We start from the raw sequence: 22,295 nt of genomic DNA, 5'->3' as shown, positions 1-22,295 counted from the left end.
AGTTTTTTTCGATAAAATTGCTTACAAATAAGTAAATTGGGAAACAAAAATGAGTCTAGTTGAAAAAAGTTCATTTTTTTAGATGTTTTTGTTTATATCAGGATAACTATCATTTTTATCGTGAAAAAGCATAGACCCATTATTGTAGACCATTATATTAGCAACCTTTCTAAAAAAAATTCAACTCTATTCGATGATTGGTTACTGAGATATCGAGATTCTAGTAAACATCGACATTTTAACTTGAAAAGGGGGTGAGGGGGGAAGCAAGAGGGGTAGGGTCGGGGACTTTTGTAGGGGAACTTCTCTTATACTAATGTAACATTGGGCAAAGTTTCAGCTTTTCACTAATTAGTTCCGACAAATGCCTATTTTTTGCCTTCATTGACTGGGCTAAAAGTGCAATTCCAACAAAATCCAGTAGCCTCTAGTCTACTAACAATTCCAAACAACTTCCTAGTGCACTTTTCTCAGTAAAATTTATAATACGAATTTTGAATTCATGAAAATGCTCACAAGGAACCCGAATTGGATAAGCAATTGAGATAACACGCACCAACAACTCAAATACCTGTATATTCACGTACCATTTGAGCTCATGATAAATTGATAATTATTGGAACAGTTTTTATAGCTCATGCTCTTGGATGTGAGCTTCTTCCACTGTATTAGCATTGATTTATCTTAGTGAGTTTATTTATCCAATCAGGTTAAGACCGCTAAACTTCTCTTACAAACTCACGAACATGCCCTGACTAATATACCCTATTATTCATAGTTTTAATTAACTAATACGCCCTGTTATTACAACAGAAGAGTATTAAAGCTATTGTACAGATAAATGAAGTAGGCTACCTATAGATGAAAATTAACTGTACTAAAGCAATTATATGAGTATTATTTCTTTGTATGAGCAGGAGTTACTGTATAATAGTGCTGAGAAAAGGATGATCAAGTAAAAGCTTATTCCATTTTTCATGAGTGCAAACCGATGAATAGGTCAGGTCACCTACTTTCAGTATTAGTTATGAAGCCCAGGAAAAAATGATGATAAAAATGTTGAAGGAACTAAATCCTATTAAAAACTTTTATATCCAAATAAATAAATAGATATAGAGCCACCAATCCCCCATAATGGAAGGTAAGCTAGCGAAGTTATTAGATCAACTCATTGGAGAAAAAAGCGCCAATGAACTCTTGACCGTGATGTTGTAGGCTGCACCCTCCCTTCCACCTACTTTTATTTTTGATCCGTTTTCGGGTTGGAATTTATGCACTAGCGGTGTACCTTTCCCCTCCCTCCTCCCCACAGAGCCGAAAAACAAGACCGATCGTAATTTTTAGGGCCTCGTAAATGTTTCATTTATGTCTTCCGCCTTCGAATACTCGCACTCAGCTGGGGGACTGACGCTGCAGGGCTGCAAATAATTTATTATCATGCAAAAGTTCGATTTCAACCGCTGTGTATATAGCTTCATATTTATTGGATATAGCTACTCAATATCATATACTACTCAAGATACTTAACCATCTATCTATAGATGGATCTACCTTCGTAGAAATACTGAATATCTCTGCTGTATATATATTCAGAGGATTTGGATTGGACGAAAGTATTATGCAAGTATATATACTATTATAACAATGTTCAGTACTACTGTACTATTCAAATTATGATAATACTAAATAATAATAATATCGAATGACCTGGCTGGCTCATGTCTGGTGTCAGAGTATTTATATAGAAATTATAGAATATTATTGGATTATTATAAAGAAGTAACACTCAAGATCTATTAACTGTCCAAAAATGGCAATATTATAGTTCCTTTTCAATTCCTTTTTCATAGAATGTACTATACTCTAGGATTAAATGTACAAACAACAAGAGATGTGCAATGAACTCTTATGAAGTTATTCACTGATATAATATGTATAGAGAGCCCTCTAATTCATACAAGAGAAGAAGCACTGAGCAGTCAGTTTACAATGATTTATTAGCTTATCGTGACTGCTATGATAACTTTGTTCCGTATCAACTGGATCGTACCAGATAGCAAATGTCTGCGCTCAAAGATCTCCCGACTAATTTCGTCTCTACTATTGTAACAATGATGAAAGTTTTCCTAAAGTTTCTTGATGTGGCGATGGAGGTGTATGAAATGATAAAGGAATACATTGAAATTGATTTGAAGAATATTTTCTTTCACGGAAACAAGAGTATTACTCTTCTAATAGTAAATTGAAAATGTTTCCCTATTGATATAACTCTTGATCAGATGAGTATTGTAGAAGAAATACGTTTGCCCATTCATATAATGTAGGTATTTCTAATCTCACACGAATCTATTAAAGATCTGATAACTCAAAAGGCGTCTTTGATTCCACCAATAAACCTAAAGGCGTCTTCAAGTAGAAATCAACAGTTTATTATATAATTGTAGTTCTCCATCATTTGTAGCTCTATCATGATTGAATTCAACCTAACTCTAAAAATCAGTTTTATAATCTTTAATCATAATCTTTATATTCATAACATTCAGCTTTATTGAGGTATGATTCATGATAGTATATTTATATATATCATTGTATCACAACACTAGGGATTCTATGTGATTATAACTTATATGATATTCCCCAGTTTAATCACAGTGGAGAGTAATCAGAGTAACATAGATACGTAATCAGGGTAGGCTTCTCAAACTCATAACTCATAGGATTTAACCCAGTAATACCTGAGGATTTAACTCGATCTGGCGGCACCTTGCTTATTAAAGTGGTAAGGAGACACCCCTATTCCATAATGGTTATAACGAAGCCCTCAAGAACTGTCTGGAAATTGCTTATGACATCATTTTCCATGAACTTCATGAAAAAAGAGATTCAGCTAGAATTGAATTTTCATTATTATCCAGCTCAGTGATTTTGTTGCCTGAACTACTGGTATTATTATGTCTAAATATTCCTTGTAATACCTATATCTTCTGCAATACAAACGTTCAATACTGCTGTGAATCCCATTTGGTTCACCGTTCGCTTCAGATGTTCCATTCGTTCTTGAAGGAACGTGATACTGAAACTGAGCTGGATTGCCTTCAACTCAATAGGATTTCGAGCGCTCAGTTGTAGCTGGTTATAGATTTTCTTCATATCTTATCTCTGGAGTTTTGAATCCTTCTTTACGAAAGCCTCTTTTATCAGCATTATTTGTGACTGTAACATACCTTGTTCTGGTAGTATTGTATTTTATTATAGATCAGTGGGAAAATAATGGTTTTCCAGTTTTTGACGATAATTTCTGGTAAGAAATGCCTGTAATCTCAAATAAGCTTCAAAAAGGAATCCATGCACTTTGATTGGAAAAATATCATATTCTCACACAGAATGACCAGAATAATATAAATACTGCAAAGTGCTAGAAAGTATAAAGATTCTTATAATTATGTAAAGTGGGCTCAATGGTTCAATCGAATACTAGCTGCTTACTGATACATTTTCTATCAATACGTTTTCTATAAATGGGACTTCCAATCACGGGGAAGGGAGATCTGATTTCAATCAAATGCTGTTTCTTATTTTCGATTGTTGAAATGTTAAAGTAGAACTCTCATTCTCAGTGTAGTCTATATTTTTGAAATAGAAACATCTAGGTGAGAGTATCGGGATAAATACTTTGAATTTGAATAGTTCCGCGTTTTATCTGTCAAAAATTATAAAAATCTTCTGACCATTGGTAGCCTAAAATGCATTCTTCCCTAAGAATTACAAATCTGATGAGATTGCAAAACTACAAGATGGAGAATCACTTTGATTTCATTAAAAATATAAACCTTCCCTTTTTTCCCTAGGAAATCTTCCATATTTTTGAGGAAATAGTGCATCTCATGTTAAAAATAATGCGTCACTGTCAGATTTATTTAAAACTTATTATACCCACCATGATTCTTATTGATGATAGTTTTTATGAATTCAGATAGCGATTTTTTCCCGTCTTGATTTAAGTAAAATGCAATCGACTTTGAAGTTCACAACAAGAGTAGACTATAAAGAGGGTTCAATTTCAATTATCTCAAACTATTAATAGATTTGAGCAAATTATGCTTGAATGAGGGCAGACAAGTAAGACACTAAGTGCAAGCACAATCTACCCAGAAACAAAAGCAGATAAGTCTCGCTTTGTTTGACCAGACTTTACAGTGTACTTGCAGTCACATTATTCTACTTTCGAAGAGCAGACAAAAGCCAGCTAATGAAAGCTACGTGAGCCATAAGAGTGGGGGAGAGGGGATGAGCAACTAACTTGGCTTTCAGGAGAGACTTTTTCAATTATCACATTTTCGAAAATGAGTTCAACTCTCGGAGAGACAGTGAGTTGTGTTCTGCTGTTCTTCTATAAGGAATCTCCTCTCATTTCCTGATTGAGTATAATTGAATGCGTCATTCTAATTAGACAGACAGAGTAAACTTCAACCGATTTTAGTTACACTTGAATCTTTGTCGGTCTATTGATAATCTGAATAGTCCATTTTCATTGTAGAGGTCCCCACCACGTCACCCAAACAATTTCTGTTTCAAAAGAAATCTGTGTTAGTCCAATGAAACGCCTCATAATCTCCAAATCAAAATCCATATTTTATTTGAATTATTTTCGTTCATGTAGCTATACAAAAATAAAGGTTGTCCAGTGAATGTATCATCAATAAAGTGAGGTGAAACAGAATTTGATAGCCCAAACATATCAGTGTAGAGGGCAATAAATATGAATGTTTTCTTCAGTATACGAAACAAGTAATACAAATCAAAGGATTTACAGTATCTAGTTATAAAGTATACTCGTAATACAGAAATTTCAATCTCCTGGAAAACTATTGTTTTATTAAATTACAGTTTTATTAAAACTACACTGCACTGAAAAGAGAATAGTGTTATAACAATCTTATCTTCAGAGCTAAAGAAGGTACTCTAGCTTCAGAGTACGAGCTGAAGGTAACTCAATTATAATGTTGTGAGACTGTTATGTACTTAGTCGGACGATTTTGTAGAAATTGAAGCCCAAAGTATTGTAATTCAAGTTGAAGTATGAAAAATGCTATTTTGGGTAACTCATATGTCCTATTCCAGACAGGGAAAACCTTTACTACGAATAGGACACTCCAATAATCATTATAACAGTCTTAGATAAGAGGATATAAATAGTGTGGAATTGTTCAAAACTTTTTGAAATGTGGACAGTAGATTAGTGGGCCTGTGATAACGGTAATTTTCTCGTTGTTTCAGTTACAATATATTAACGATAATTTAACACTAAGATAGGAGGAGCAACAATTTGTGGTGGAGTAGATTGGAGAATGTCAAATAATTTGTGATAGTTTAATGTTCGGTAAATTAGCATTGCTGGCTATTTTCTGGGAAAATCTACATTTGAAGTACATCAAGTCATACAGTATTACTGTATCTTGAAATTCTCGACAGTCGAATACGGCTATTTCGGTGTAAATGTGCATTTTCGTTTGTGCGTAAATTTCCGCAGTCGACGACGGCAAGCATAGTTGACATTCATATTGTCCAAATTTCAAGTGTGCTAAAACAGCTGATCAAATAATTTTGTTATTTGTGTATATTATTTAAGAATAAAAACATTTCTAATAATATCAACATATTGGCATTTGAAAGTATAAAAAAGTGTGAACTCAAGATCCCCCATTAAAACATAATTGAACATAATCTTTTAGGTTATTTAGACAAATTGAAATCTAGCCAATGTGAGACCCTCACCCTGTCGTGGTCGACGACGGCATTTACGCACAAACGAAAGCCCAGCTTTAGTAAGGTTGTCACTAAAAGGTTGTAATTGAGAATTTGGATTTGACTGCCGTACTTCTTAATACATAGTAGCTCATTGAAAAACCGGGGATACACTTGTCATGCAGCGTTTCGGACTCTTGTCCGATATTTCTGGGATCACCCCCAGAACAGGTAGAACAGGTCATAAAAGGTCATACAGGTCATTAATTCTTCAAATTAATCAATACTTTACAGTTTTCAGTGCTAAGTAAGAGGAATTGTGTTATTAATTTGGATTTCAATCTCCTTAAATTCAAAGTTTCTTGTTTCAAGTGTTTGGTCAGAAAATTAGACAACATTCAATAAAGTGGAGAAAACATAGCCCATTTTCTGGACTGTTTTAATGAATCGAAATTCGTGGGAGGAACATTTTTGGACTGTGCCTGTTGATCCTCCACCAAATTATAAAAAAAATAATTTTGTATCATTGAATTAATAAAAGAATAAGAATAAGACGCACAATTCATACTATTGCGTTGTATTAATGACGACAAATCCTAATTTATTGATAAATTTTCTCATGCTTCTAATGATTTTTCACAGTAAAAAGTTTGACACTGACCTTCGTTGAAGGTGAGCCTTGAGGGCGCATCGTTGGAGCCTTGCTCGGAATCAGCTGATCCGCCTCTGAAGCCCTGAGCCGACGAGGAGACAGCATCCGACGCCGCCTCTGGTCCTGCACAATAGAAAGAAGATGGCGGTGATAAGAGCCGAAACTCGCGCAAAAGCAGGGCGTGCTTAGACGAGCCAATCACACACTGGACACGGCTGCGTTTACGCCACTGCATCCTGTCTCTGTTCTGTCTCACTTGCTATTTCCAATCACCAATCCCCTCACTACATCCACAATTCCCTTCTGGTTAAAGTAAAATCCACTAGTCATCACAAACACTCCACCAAATAATTATAACGCTAAGAGATCATCTGCGATATGTTCATAAATGTATCACTTGAATGCAACTTGAGTAGTCCTACTTTCAAGAACAGTCAATATCGGTTCAGTTATCTGTTAACAGTTCTTTTATCGGTTCAAAAAATGTGAAGATATGATACTTTAAGACATATTGTCGTAACATACGTTATGTCGTTTTTATTAATGAAATTGTCTAGCTCACTATTATGCAACTGGAAAAGTAGTCTCTCAAAAACAGCCAATAATTATTCTTCGGCTCGAAAAAATGTGTTTTCTTTAGATTCAATAGATATGTCAACAAAGCTGTTGATCTCGCTGGAATATCAGTCTTTTCATAAATTTCTATTCATAAATGGATATCTATCTAATAAATGCCTTAAATGCAATCGATCAGTCTATTTCTATACAAAATACTGTTTTGTGTAGCTTGTAAGATTCTCTTTCTTAAATACTGTATTGATTTTTCAAGATATTCTGAAGTACTCTAAAATCTTATGTTGAAGCACTAAAATGTTGCAACTGCTTACATTATTCACATCACTAGACCTGAGGCACCAGAGTTGAAAAGGAATTGGCCGTCAATTAAGGGGGGATAGTCCTTAATATAATTATTGAATGACTATTGCCTACTATGACTATTAAATCAATCACTTAGGAAAAATACCATTGATTGCTCAGTTGGAAAAGCGTTAGTCTACTGTTTTACTCGTATTTAGAATGTCAGTGCAGAGGAGAGCGTTTGAATGACTATTGATTCAGACTAAATACATTGGAATCAAGATAAAGAAGCATTCGAAAGTTGTGTATGTCTTCTAATAGACATATGTATGTCTTCAATAACTTTCAAGATTGGAAGACTTAGTCTAAGAACGATCAATTTATTGAGAATTCACAAATTCTTGTAGCCTTACTTATTGACTTGAAAGAATGTTGAGTGATGGATATAGTTATCTCTACTGAGTAAGCTTTAGAAAAGATCAATTTGTTAGAGCTTGAAAAAGAAAAGATTCATATAAAATCGCTAATTCCAAATTGAGCTGACGCTCATATTTGAATTTTCAAGGTGATAAGAAAAATTCAAATGTTCTACTATAAAAATCAAATAGATAATTAGATTAGAATTTAATTCTAATATCAAAGTGATAATTATTGTATTATCAAAATGTCAAGTAATTTTTTCTAGTCATTCCAAGCAACTGTAGCGATAAGAAAATTTCTCTCCTCAGACAGACCTGACCAATCTTATCCAAACTGAGCAAGAGAACTGTAGCTTCACAACAATCAATAATATAGCTAAGGTGCATTTGAAAAGCTTAAAAAGTAAAAAAACTAGTGTTCCCAAAGTAAGCGTTGAAATTTATTATAAAATTTATCGCAAAAGCACATTTTTTAAAAGTTTCTACAAAAGTTTCAAAAAGCATTGGTAGTTGCCACAAATAATTTTATCCCAAAAGCTTAAAAGTATGTTATTAGTGTCCGTGACAAAACATTAAAGTTGAAAATGCAAAATGTATCCCACTAGCACACACAAATAGCACTTAAGTCGCCGGATGAGTGGCGCATGCGCTTGCGAAGGGTGGTCGGTGAGCTCTTTCACTTTCATTCACACACATCTACGAACAGAAAAGAAACATAAAACAATGATGTTAGTGGAGGATGATCAGTGGTCCAATAGGTTTTCGCAACACACAAACATTCAGTGAATTTCAGTTAGTCTTTACTCCTTAGTTTCCAATTAACACTACCTTTTGTTTACTAAACAACCAGAAAAATACGCAGGCACTCATGAGATGAGAATGTTTTCCATCAGGAATGTGGAATGTTGGAAAAATATGTAACATTTTGTATTATGACGGTTGCATTTTGAATCTATACAGCAAGATTGATTGATTGATTGATTTTTATTTTGTGCAAGAGTGAGAAATGTGAGAATAATATGTATGGAAATTACTGAGATGTTGCAATTTTATTCAAATGCTAATGAATAAATGATTATTATTAAACGCAAATCCAAATTGAATGTTATAATAATTTATTCACCCTGAAGACTTCTGCTACTGCAAATATTGACAACAGGGAAAACAGCATTTAATTTGGATTTTCGTTTAATAATATGTACTATTTCGTATTATGACGGTTGTATTATGTATGTATTATAAAGCTTTGGAGAAACCTTGATGTTGGATATTAATGGTGATTGATGAGATGAAATCAAGTAGGAAATCGTTGAACTAATATCCGTTTCGAAAGAAGTTCTACGTGTATTAAAATTTTATATATTTAGATTATAATGATTGAGTTATTGAATAGTATTTCACCCATAACTGTGTCAAAAACTTTGTTAGTTCTTCCTCCTTCTGGCCGAAATGAAGAGCATTACAAGTTTAGTGTTTGGGAGTTTGGGTATTGAATCAATTTTAAAAATACAATTAGTATGTTGAGTCATAAAACTGTACTATATCAGTGTTCATATGAATTAAATCATCCAGTGTGCAATATGCTTCTATTAATAGTTAAAGAGATTCTAGAGATTTTTCAGAGATAGAGAGATTCTAGAGGCTACACATTACATTGACAAACATCACACCTTTATAATTACAGTAGAAGTTAAATTATACAAATCAATTGAGGATATGAAGTTTGTAATTTGTCAAATTGCCCAATCACCAACTGTATCTACTGAATCGACAGGAAAAAGGATTGAGCCGCACGCAACTATTGTCCTCATCAATAACTAGCACTGCCACTTCTCCAACCCAGAGGCAGCTCTGATAATCATTAGGGACTGTGAATGAAAAATTGAACTGTTCAAGGTTGGAACTTCTCTGAAGGGTGGGGGCATTTGGGGGAAGAGATACTTAGTAAAGGGGGTAGGATATATCACGTGACATAGAGTTGGCCAATTTACTAGAGCGAGAATAATTAATGTGCTGAGTGGATCAGACAGTTGAGGGGATTCTGTACTTGCCGTACAACCTTCCAGGTGACACAAAGCTTAGCTCTGGGCGCAAACTCAAAAGCTAGATTGACGTTGATTGCAAATATAAATTGAATCACAATTATAGGCAATACTTGGTGTTCCTCATTCCCTCCTCTGTGGTGAAACCTCTGCACCTAATGGACTACCATGAAATAAATTCCACCGTAGAGTAACAAAATAAGTCAAAAATAATAAGAGTTGATCTATGATTCCACTAAAGAGCACAATTTCAGAAATTTGGAATCAACTCTGGAGTGAAAAGTGAACTTCAATTGGATAATTAATAAAATTCAAATTCAAATTCAAGAAGAACAGATAATTATGTATTTGATAAAAAAAATGTTAATTCTCTGCCATCAGATTGTACGAACTGAAGGATAAGAAGATTTCATGGAAAACGTAACTTAGGCCTACACCGGTAAATCTAAGGTCCATCTCTACTTTTCATCAATTTTCATCCTGCTCTATAAGATTTGATATGGAGAATAATAATTCCAATCAACAATGGAATTATTGTCCAGTTGAAAAGAGCTAATCAACATAATTTTTGAAGGCCTACTCAAAAATTTGAGCCTATATCTCACTTGTGTTATATAGAACACAAGGTTAATGTTCTTTTTATTCTGAAGATAAAACTCTACACTAAAGAAAAAACTAAAAATTCCCAGCGGTATCAAACTAATGAGACAGAACTTGATACCAGTGAAGAATTCAAAACAGAAACAAATTAAATTAGAAAAGAATTAAGGCAATGTGAACACAGACGTCAACGATAATCTGAGCGTCCAAATATTTACACCAATGCGACAGCACGCTTTGAAAAACAGACACCATCAGAATCAAAAGAATTTATTCATTTTTTGTGTGACAACTCTTTGGCACTAATGAAATGGGTTGTAATGAATGAAATAATCAATTAGGGATGACAACAATATTATGTCACTCAATGTTTTTTTGAACAGGAATGAAAGCATAGTATTGTATTGTTGTGTATGTTTTTTCGGGATAAATTTTCAAATCATTCAACGCTTACTTTGTGTGTGTGTTTGTTAGTTTTGCTCTCATGTGTCGTCTTGTCTAAAAGAAGAAAGAGAACCGGCCACGACCACGACTTGACGCTTTGACACGGCTGCGTCGTCTCTCACCAACACTAAACACGCAAGGTATTTTTATTTTTGAATGCCACCCTGCAGGAGAGAGATGGTGCTAAAAGGGCATCTGAGAAAGAGAAGTAAAAAGGAAGAATGAGTGAGAATGATAAAGATGAAAAGGTAAAAAGAAACTATGACGAAAAATAGATCTATTTCGTTGTCTATTCTCCTCTACAGTCGGTGTCTGCCGTCTAATAATAGATGCTACTGAAATATTCCCTCCAATTCTCTCTATCTGTTCTTCTTTTCACTCTTCAGCTCTAATCTCCCTCCTCTCCTCGTTTATTCTTTTCCTTGTTGTCTCAGTTGGTGAGTAATACACGGCTCTACCGAGTTGTAGGCATTACTGTGCGAATTTCTATAGCGTTTGCCAAATTTCAGTGTCAGTTTAAGATCATATAATGGCAGAGTTCTTCATAGATCACTAAAATAGATTTATCTTAGTTTGTATTTTCTAAAATTATCATCAATTGAATTAAAAAATTGATCCTGTTGATTTGGGAACTCTGTGGCCTCATATACCTAGTTGTATTTTTTACTTTAAATTCAAGATTTCTTATTTGAGATTATCAGAATGCTACAAATTTTGTATGATAGAAGATATCAGAGTTTTAATGGAACTGATTCTGTGATGTTTCATTTTTGTATTTATTCATAATTTTCACAGAGAAGCACTGTTCGGAATGGAAAAACTAAGGATACTCCTTGTACTATTTCTCTCCCAAATTCAGATAACATTTTAAAAGTCCGAAATAGGGTTATTATTTCACTTTTATAAAATTTAGTCCATTCTTACTAAAAAACAATAATAACTAAGAATTTTAAATTTCGACTGTTAAAAAATAGAATAAAAAAGAAATAATATATTTAACGCGAATTACAATTAATTGGATAAGTTCTGCATAATTTCACAAAATTACGATTTGATGTTCCAATTTCACTTAAACTTCATATCTTGGAAAAATGTGAGTTTTCAGATTCGCTGTTACAGTATGAAAATCAAAATATTAGAGCAGTAGCCTGAAAGAAATATTATTCAAAGGATTTGAGCAGGAAGTTGTTAAATGAAGTATTCCTAGGAATGATCTCTTGATAAGTGTAGACCACTCAACTAATTTTGAACAGGCCTTGTTTGGTCTTAGAGCAGAAGTGTGTCTTGTTGACACTATTCGAATTTCCAGTGGTGCTTTAAGACTGATTCTGTTAAGGTGAATTCAGAAATAGCTGTCATGAGTACCCAGCTAAGATGAGAGAATGAGTCTCTTGTAAATTCATAAGAGTATTTTGTAGAAGTTGGGATGAACTGATTGGAAGATACTACCAAAAGGTAGTATGAGATACTACCAAAGAATGCGAGAGGTCATGAAGGACTTGGATGCTAATTACATCCTATAGTCATGAATTGAGCAGGAATTTGTAGTTCATTTTCAATTAACAACAAATTAGTACTTTTAAACGATCAAGGAATTCGAAAAATACAACATTTTGCTTATTCTCATCAATTGTCAATTATTCACAAAAATGACAAAGAGTTGGATCATAAGTAACTCTCCTTGCTCCTCACATCCTTGCATTACATACATGTGCCTACTGTATTACATCACCCTATGTTATAAGCCGGAACACTTGAAAACATGTAGATGCATGTAAAAAACTTCAATCCAAAGTCACGCGATTCAAGAAGATTTTCATCACAATTAAATAAAGAAACTAATCATTAGAGCATATTAACAATTTGATACTTGAATAAGTTTATTGAAGGCGTCTTATGAACCAAGCACAAGAGATTGCATCATTCCAACTTCACACCTATCCTACAAACTTCCCTTTTCGACCGAGCACTGAACACACAGATCTAGCCAGACGAACACAGAATTTAATGAAGATTTCGCGTTAAATCGTCCAAAACTTCGCCAGGTATTTAGAGCCCGGAAAACCGCATGCAATCCAGACTAGCGCGCCAAATAGATACGAGATGCGACGATGAAGAATATTTAGAAGGCCTTGGCGCATGCGCCCCACGGTGACGAAAACAGGCATTGGTAGGGGGAGTGGGTGGCCGAGAAGGGCTTAGCCGCCCTTTTCAAGGTCACAGTAGGGCCTCCGCTTAACTACTGTATAAATCGATTTGCCCTTCCGTACACTTCTCTACACTATTTGTGACCTTTGGTATTATAAACGCTTATGGCAATTAGCTACATTGACAGTAAGCATTTAATCATAGACACGCCCTTATTGCTTTGTGTGTTCTGGGTTGCCCAGTTTTGAAAAGGGCATTCGGAAGGCTAGTAATTTTCATTCATCGCTATGCTTAATTTTTGTAAAAAAGATTCATTAAAGACTTACTTGGGGGTGGTGTGTTCTTGGTATGGTATGTACTTGTAGTCTATATTCAATTACGAGTAAATTATGTTCTCAAGAGCATCAATCATTGCTTACAGAGAAATCATTAAATTTTATGAAAAATCCTTCATGTCAAGTCTGCTTCTACACAATTTTGTTATTTCAACTTTGGCTGGTAAGTTTCTTAACACTAAATATCCCTTCATTCAAGTTCTCTGGTAATCTTGAAAGAGCTTGTTCTATTTTCTCTAAATCTCGGTGTGAGAAATATCTGTTATATCTTGAGCAAAGAAACGTCTGACAGCATAGGTTTAAAACACAGACAAGCAGTCAACAAAACTTGCAAATTATGGATTTATTCGCCGCCGTGAAAATTGCCATACTTTGTCATTGTAATGCTGAAAGTCAGAGACAAATTGAGATTCTCAAAAGTCAGAAGATAGATTCTGTTTCTCTGTGAGTTCAAGAGCGGGCGGCTGAGAAATATTTCTAAGGGCGTCTCAGCCACACAAGAAGATCAAATTACAAGATTTCTGTTACAAAAGAATAACTTCTCTTGTGTAATAAACATGAAATAGAAACATATTTCCGAATGATCCAACAGAGAAGATTTCTTTGAGAGTAACTGAGAATTCAAGGGAATTATACAGTGAGATTGAGGTCATCCCAACTTGGTGTAAATTGAATGACGAGTTAAATGGAATCAGAGAGTGCATAAAATAGAAGTGAATACTTTTTTGTTTCAATTTCATTTGACAATTATGACCTCAAAAGGTTGCGTTGAGGTGATACAGTATTACAATTCTCGCCAAAAATTTCTAACATTCATCGCTTCATTTACAAAATGATTGGTAGAGGGTAGAGTAGAGAATTAACAGGATTACCCCAGAACTGTTTCTCTTCCATATTTTCATAATTGAACATAATCAATATGTTATATGATTATTTGAAAAATATTATTACTGTCTCAAATTCTGATTATTAGAAAATCTATTATTAAGTTTTAAGAGTCTATGTTAAGTATCGTATTAATTACGTTTTTATGTAACGTAAACCAGAGAAAACTTATACGTAGACAAGATTGTCTTATTTTATGCCTAAACTCTCAATTTTGAAAAGAGTCAATTCTCTGCAACAAGTTTTGAGTTGGAATACGGGTAAATTATTTCAATATTATGTTAATTTTAGTATAGAATAATGTATTAAATTGAGAGGAGCAACCTTGTGGATTGTTGACAAGAAGTGAAGTATTATGAGAAAATGAAATTTAAGATGTACAGAGATACAAGCTACAAATAGAGACATCGAGGGCTAAAATAAAAGAGGGAAAAAGTGTTAAAACATATTTTTTACCATGTTTCATATACCATATTATAGTACAATATACTACATAGAGCATGGTACAAGGCATATAAGAGGAGTAGTAATAATATTGGTAGTGGTGGGAAGTTCGGTTTCGGTACTAGACAGAAACTTCAGTGAGAGTGTTGATGTTCAGTTGTACATGTTATAGTCCTAACTTCTACTACGACTAGCACAACAAGCACTGATACTGCAATGTTTACAAACCGTTGTTTATGCAGTTTCAAATAAAAGTGAAAAGGAAGCCGCTAGAAAACAAGACAAAATTGACCAAGAGCAAAGATGCCATTGTTAGCGGTTCCCACTGCACCGCAGCAGCTATTACACAATCCATTCATTATGTCAATCACCGAGTGGGAATGGCCACTTGCCTACTTACAAACGCCACCAAATAATAATAACCAACTTATTATTACAAGCGACTAGTGATAATTTATGGGAAGCGGCGAGATGTTTGGGAAGAGGAAGAGTACAGAGAAAGAACTGACAGGAAAAAAGAAAGAACATAATCAACTTCTGCTTGCTTAGCATAGCAAATTTGACAGGTAGCTGGTGATTGAGACAAATGGCATTTACAGTACAGCAGTGTGTGACAACGAGAAACAGAGTCCCAACTGAAAAAAAGAGATAAAGAGCTGCAACTTGAAAAAGTTAGAAAGTGAAGCTGGGTTTGTCAATTATTGTTGGAATTGTAAACTTAATTGTGACATATTGGTTTGGGTGTGTTGCCCTGGTCTGTAATAAATTATTCCTCAGATAAGAGCACCTGAACCTTGGTACATTCTTCAACTAGTGCACGTTTCCCACATAGAGATTTCTCAACTATTCTGAGTTAAAGAATTAAGCAATCAGTATAAGTTTTTTCTGACCAAATGTTTACGTCTAATAATATCCTAGAGGCTTGTATCTAGGGAATATAGTCTGGTTTATATAATCAGGAAAGCTTAATTACATAGGAATTTTAAAGTCAATTATTGATTATTGGTACTATTGCTTGGACTAAACCTTGACGTGTAACTAATTTTCCAGGCTTATTTACCAAGAAGGTACGCATTGAAAAGAACGAAGCACATCTCGTACATAGATGTACTTTATGTACTCGTATATTATGTAATTCATGTTCAAATATTGAATGGGTTTATGATGGAAGAAGCCTAATTTCAGCCTTTTAAATGTTAGTTTTGAAAAGTTGGAATATGGTAGATCTTTGAAACGAAAACATCAATGAAAATGAGGCAAGAATAAGCATCACTCCCTTGTGTGATCCAAAAACATATCTTAAAGTTTTTCATTTCAATATAACCTAAGAAAAAGGAGGTAGTCCCAGCCAGCCAGGAAGTGGTGTTTGCTTTAGATGTCAAGGTTGAGGGCAATAACTATTGTCTACACGCAATATGGTTGTAAAATGTATGCTGCATGCAAAATAGTGCATTCATGTAGATAAAGGCCGGATGAAATGTTTTTCTCCCACATGATACAAAGTGAGGGTATATTTATATAACAAACTGCGTCATACTCAATACTCATAATCATGAACAAAGCGGTTTTCTTGTATTACCTGCATTTTCTCTGGAGTATGCTCTAGTGCTACTCAGATTATTATTTTTCATTCATTTTTTGGATTCAGTATACATTAAATTAATGGTACTTTAATCACTATTGATTTGATCTGAGTAAAACTTTTCACAATATTATGTGCACTTACTATGATTAGATATGATGAACATTTTATTCATGTTTAGAAAATAGCTCAGCCCTAAACGAAAATTCCAATAGCATCGCTCAGTTTCTCTCTCTTCCACATTCTGTCCCTTATAATTTTCTCTCTATCTATATGTGCCTTATTCACTCAGACCCTATTGTCATAGAATAGCATTAGGTATAATTTCCGTTTGACTTTGACCTTTCCAGTTGAGTTTGACGTTGAGTGACGGAAATAGAGCTGCCTGCACTATAGATTTCGATAAGCATTTTGTACTACCGAATACTGAATGGAAACTTTCTCAACATCAAGCACTTTATCGAATTTATAATTTGAAAGTTTGCTCAGTATTGGGGAAACTCAGTTCCGTTTTTCGCTTCCATAGACTTGAAGATGTTTTGAATTGATAAGTTATCAATAGGCTGAAAAGTTAATCAATATATACGTTCGGCTAGAGTTGAAATATAGTAGATTGCTCTTATGATAATGATGATAATACCGCTAATATTTTTAAATCCATTAAGCACACTCAAAATGCAACCAAGGCATTGGAATAATACACAACACGCCTAAAGTGTGCTTGATTAGTTTAGGTTGTTATTTTAAGTTACGCACATGGTGACAAAATGCACAGCCATCACGATAGGCAAAACTCATCAGGTGCATCTGTCACTTTTTCTTGGATAAGAATTTTGGAGGGCGTTTGAATAAGAACTCATTAAATGCAAAATGAGTTTTAGCTGGCAATCAAACTAAGAAAACTTGTACATGATGAGTTTTTAAGTTCTCTCTATTCGAAATAGAGAGCATATTATTGAATTTTCCTTGAAAGTACAAGAAATACTGATTTCAATGACATCAAGCACGCAATTTTCACAAAAATTGTATTTAATGTTTTCTACCTCTAAAGCCAGTTACACACACATAGATTCTTGGACGTTCGATTTTTTGCCGTCCTTATGAATTCTACCAGATTTAACGGAACATCATCAGTATGATAGAATTTGATAGAATTTATAAGGACGCAAAAAAGTGGAACGAAATCATTACTGTGCGTTCATGTAATTTTCGTCCTAATCGTCTTATTCATAGAGTATTCTAAAAACATCACAACTAACAAAATCTTCAACAACCAATCAAAAAGAAGCATTGAAGTGACATTGCACCTCCAATTTTACCTCGATTTTTCATTGGGCAATAGTATTTAAGGCTCTACTAAAACGTAATGGTCACCAACCAATCACAAAGCAGCAATGGTTGACTTCACCCCGTCGAAGTATATCTTGCCATTCCATTGGTCAATCCCTTTCCTACGACTGCTACGTACAACAGTCGACCAATCATCGCATAGGCAATAATGTCTTGATTTGTGTTCATTTAATGACTTCATCTCTGGTCTCCGCTTATTCATCATTCGAGATTATATGTCAATCTCTTGACCAATAAGCCAATGAGCATGAAAATAACTATTATTCATGTGTGAATGAAAGTCATTAAATCATTGTCTACTAGACCATTGCATGACACACGTTCTGTTCTCTATTCGATTTGTTGAAAAGTATTGAACGTTACAGAATGTTCTCAACATTTCCAAAAATCTTACTATCTGAATATTTTATACATTGTACAATTTGAATGCCTTGTAATATGTTGATTGGTTGAAAAAAACGCCAGTTTCAAATAATACTTCCACCAGAAAATTTTTTCTAGTGGTCACATAACAAGTCAGACTACCACATCAATCAAAATCCTAACAAGAAACCGCGCTGAAAACGTAAATGTTTGCCAGGGTGTCAATCGTTAAACGAAGGACAGAGTACGAGAATGTAAGAGATAAAGGTGAGGAAGAAGAAGACAAGGAGTGAGAGAAATGATACAACATGAGAGAGAGAAAGAGAAAGACTCATCTCATCCCATTGTCAATAAAACTGGCAGTAGTTTTGATAGCTGTAACAGAGTGGAACAAGCTCATCAACATTAATTTGAAGTGATGTATACATGACTACTACTTCGGCTAATTAATATGAGAAAATAAACAACTCTTCAACGTGCATTTTTCATACTTTACTCTACTGAATCGCTCTTGACACGGCATAGAAAAGGGAGGTAATCGAAGCATGAGAAATATATTTCTCTCTGTATAATAAATCAGTATCGAAATAATTATAATGAATTTAATCATCAGTTAGTAAAGAGCTAGATAATGAATAGGTGGTCAAGATTTTAAACATGAAAATTTTTAGGAAAAACTTGTATAGGAAATATGGAATTGATGCAGGAGTTATTTGATTTTTTGTTTGCTTGCTCCCACTGAAGAGAGAATATTAGTACTATCAAATCTCGTCTGCGTGATGTGCAAAATTCAATCATTTGGTAGCATACATACTCACTGGACAATTAAACTGATCCATGGAATAGGTCTACAACATAGAAGAGATTTATTGAATTGAAAACTTTTTTGGAATCCATTTTCTACAGTTTAGTTAGGGCTTTGGGATAGAGTTTCCCATTTCTGAACCATCATCCATATTATCTTCCCCATTATTATAGCCTCCAATGATTCTATTATTTCAAGCCTACAGCAATGTCAACCTAAACATAATCAAAATCCGATTTATCTACTTCAATGAACCACCATTCTCCTTGAATTCAACTACTGTACTTAAACATGCCTCTAGCCACGTAGCTAACTTATCCACTCGTTCAGTAATCAATACATTTCTCAATCAAGTATTTAATAGGAATGTTCATTATTAGTATCGAGTGTTTGAATGTTAAATTATTATATAAAATTGCTAGTAGCCTCTTTATATTTTTTATATAAGCACTATAATTTGTTTTTATAAGAAAAGTTAAAAGACGGTACTAGTAATTCTCTATAATAATTGAGCATTCATCCTAATTTTAGTTGCCTATTTATCCTATTTCATTAACCATGCACTCTGGCTACCTGATCTTATCGGCGACTTTCAGGGTGCACTTTTCAACTTTATAACAATCCGTTCGATCTGTAGATGCTAGAGTGAGTGATGCACTCTATTCTATCCGGTGTCGGGCCTAAATAAGGGATGCTGCTGCTCTCAGAATAGACGAGAACTTGGCTGCAACATGATGCAAGGATTGTCGGGCATTCGTTTAGGTGGAAATCCGCCCCTGCGCGATCGTGTGCGTGAATGAATTGCACTACATTGTTGCATGTAGTTGGTTGGTTGCAACGCCCTTCAATGGGCATTAATTATTGTGGGTGTCGATGTCGCATACAACTCATACCGGTAGTTGCAAGCGATGCCAACAAATACTATTTTTTTTCAATTGAAATGGCTTTGTGAAAAGTTCGAGTTGAATGGGAAGTTGGACAGTACTGGATTAAGCTGAGTCTAGAAAAATATCTACTGCAACTGGGAATTTCAAATTGATCTTGATCAGTTTGGCTGATAATTTTTTGACAAGTCGTAATTGAGTGAAAGCTATCTAAAAGAAAACTGAATCAATGAAAATACATTATTCGCAATTAATGAAAGTTATCTAAAACAAAACAAAAAACTGAATCGATAAAAATATATCATTCCATTTTTATTTTCTTATGTGATCTGATTTTGGCTCGGTCTAACTAGCTACTTCCATTTTTAGCTATATAATATTATCTTCTTACTATCAATTTAATCTCTCATTTCTCATTTCCTCTGAACTATGTGATCATGTGAAGATCTTGCGAACTTTCTGATTCTGGAAAGAATATATTTGGGTTTACGATAACGAATTTACCCTAGATTGCAGTTTGCAAAACTTCCGCTAATATCAGTACTCAGTCTCTATTGATTCAAAAGCTACAAGAGTATAAGCTAAACCCATGAATGAGAATTCATAAATTCTAGATTAGGCTGGGAACATAGAATGTAGCCTTGATGAATGAATCTCATTAAATTAAAAATGTACTTTATCGATCAATTGAGGAGATTAAGACCATACAGAAGGGATCTACAAACCTTTTATGGCTTGGAATGAGAGTTTTACTCTACTATACTCTTCAGATTGCTTGCAGGTCATTTATAAACTCAGATTGCTTGTATTATTTATAGAGAGTAAATACCCTCACAAATTTCATTGATGATTCTCGTTATAAATAATTCACCAGCGACCTTTTAGCATGGCATGCAATTAAATTGATTGAGCCGGTACTAGAATTCGGTCTTTGGCATGAAGAGCGAACAATACTAATAGGAGTCCTGTTGAATTTAGTCACAATGACAGCTGATTCAATCTCTGGCCGATAAAAGCCGCTAATTGACTCGAGATAATAACAATAATTGCTATTATCTTCTACTACTAGAAACAGAGACAATGGGGAGAGAAAGAAGAGGCGATTGAGTAGAATGAACCCTGAAGTGAAACAGAAGTCAGAGAGTGAATTATGAAGGGACACTCTCTTTCCATAGCTATAGCTCTGCTTGTCATGAAAGTCTGCCAAGACATGAATTTTCGGTAAGTGACTTGGGACCGCCTACCATTCTTCAGCTATATTCTACACCTGTCTATTTTCATTATCCTCCTCTACTATTCCTCTTCTTCCACTACTTCTTCTCCACCTCTTCTTCTTCTTCTTCTTCTTCTTCTTCTTCTTCTTCTTCTTCTTCTTCTTCTTCTTCTTCTTCTTCTTCTTCTTCTTCTTCCTTCGACTTTATCCGGGTTTTACGTGTACACTGATAAGATGTTAAACCACCGGTATATTTGATATTTATTTGAATACATCTTACGTCGCCAGGTCTGATAAAACCTATGGCAAACACTAAACCATTATGAGCAAAGTAGACCTGTGTTATCCAAGAAAATGTGTAAGAGTGCAAAGAGAAGCATATTGTTAAAATCTTCGCTTGTAGTTTCCCAGCCAAAGCGAATAATCAACAAGAATGAATAGCTTTGAATCAAATATGTGAAACACTCCCATTCGAAACATATGACAATGATAAGCAGCGTGCATCAGCATGACTGTTCCATGAAATCTTGATCCCGCATTTTGTGGACCAAAATACAGTATTTAGGTTAAACTCGGTACCTCGATTCCGGTACAGGGGCATCTGTCAGAACTGTCACTGATTCTTGTCTAGTAAAACTTAGAAGTTTATAGAAGTAATTTAGGGGCCTATAATACTCATTATTGGGCTATTACTCTAGTAGAGAGGATGCTCCTGTACTAAACATTTTTGCTCAAGACGAGACAATAATTTACGAGCACTTTGATCTCTGTTAGTGCGTAATGGATGCTTTTACAGCTTTGTAAAAGTTTTATTATGCATGCAGTGCCATTTCGCGGTATGTTATGATTGCTGTTGGTTTGTATTACTACTATATCCCGTGGATTATTGTGCCATATGCTTTATATTGTACCAACAAATCAATTTCAGAAGTGAACGCATCTGAAATGAGCCAATTAATGCGATATGCTTCCTTTCTTCTTGTTCAAAAATTCAGACAACGAATCAAATGTCTTCCTCTACTTTTTTTAATATCAATTCTCTCCTCGTTTGTGTTTCACTTCCATGGGAATTGATAGAATAATTGTAGGAGCTCGATACATAATTTGATATTTTGCGGATGATATTGTCAAATGGAGAGCTTGAATTTATTTTTACTTTGACTCTGTCAGATAAACTCTTCTGCACGTTGATGCAAATCTTGATGATGCAATGTGATTTTAATCTAGATATACTTGAAATGTTGTTATTTTACAATCCAAATCTAAATCTGAAGAGAAAGATGCAAAGTTTGTTGTTTTAAGTATGTTGTTCATAGCTGAAATGCATATTTTATCAACAGTTCTCTAGACTCTGGGGATTCTAAAATCATCTTCAAAACACACTCAGACATCTGGCTAGACCATCCTGCACTTTCTATTTTCAGCTAAAAACTCAGCAGTGCAATATGGAGCCATAACTGTCTTCATGCACTTCACAATGCAAATATTTCACAGTTAATTTCTGACTGCAATATTCCTAGTTTTCA

General features: G+C 34.4%; 1 protein-coding gene across 1 annotated transcript in view; it reads right to left on the bottom strand.

Annotated features, from left to right (window-relative positions):
* Positions 1-22,295, bottom strand: part of LOC111051386 — an 86,263-nt gene that overhangs the window by 29,952 nt on the left and 34,016 nt on the right. Inside the window, exon 2 of the mRNA XM_022337897.2 lies at positions 6,407-6,520. Within this exon, the coding sequence (XP_022193589.2) occupies positions 6,407-6,520 (114 nt within the window). The remainder of the gene's footprint in view (positions 1-6,406; positions 6,521-22,295) is intronic.

The sequence above is a fragment of the Nilaparvata lugens genome, chromosome 6 (genome assembly GCF_014356525.2).
Source record: "Nilaparvata lugens isolate BPH chromosome 6, ASM1435652v1, whole genome shotgun sequence".
NCBI lineage: Eukaryota > Metazoa > Arthropoda > Insecta > Hemiptera > Delphacidae > Nilaparvata > Nilaparvata lugens.
The sequence above is the reverse complement of the archived record's forward strand: the minus strand, read 5'-3'. Positions and strand labels throughout refer to the sequence as shown.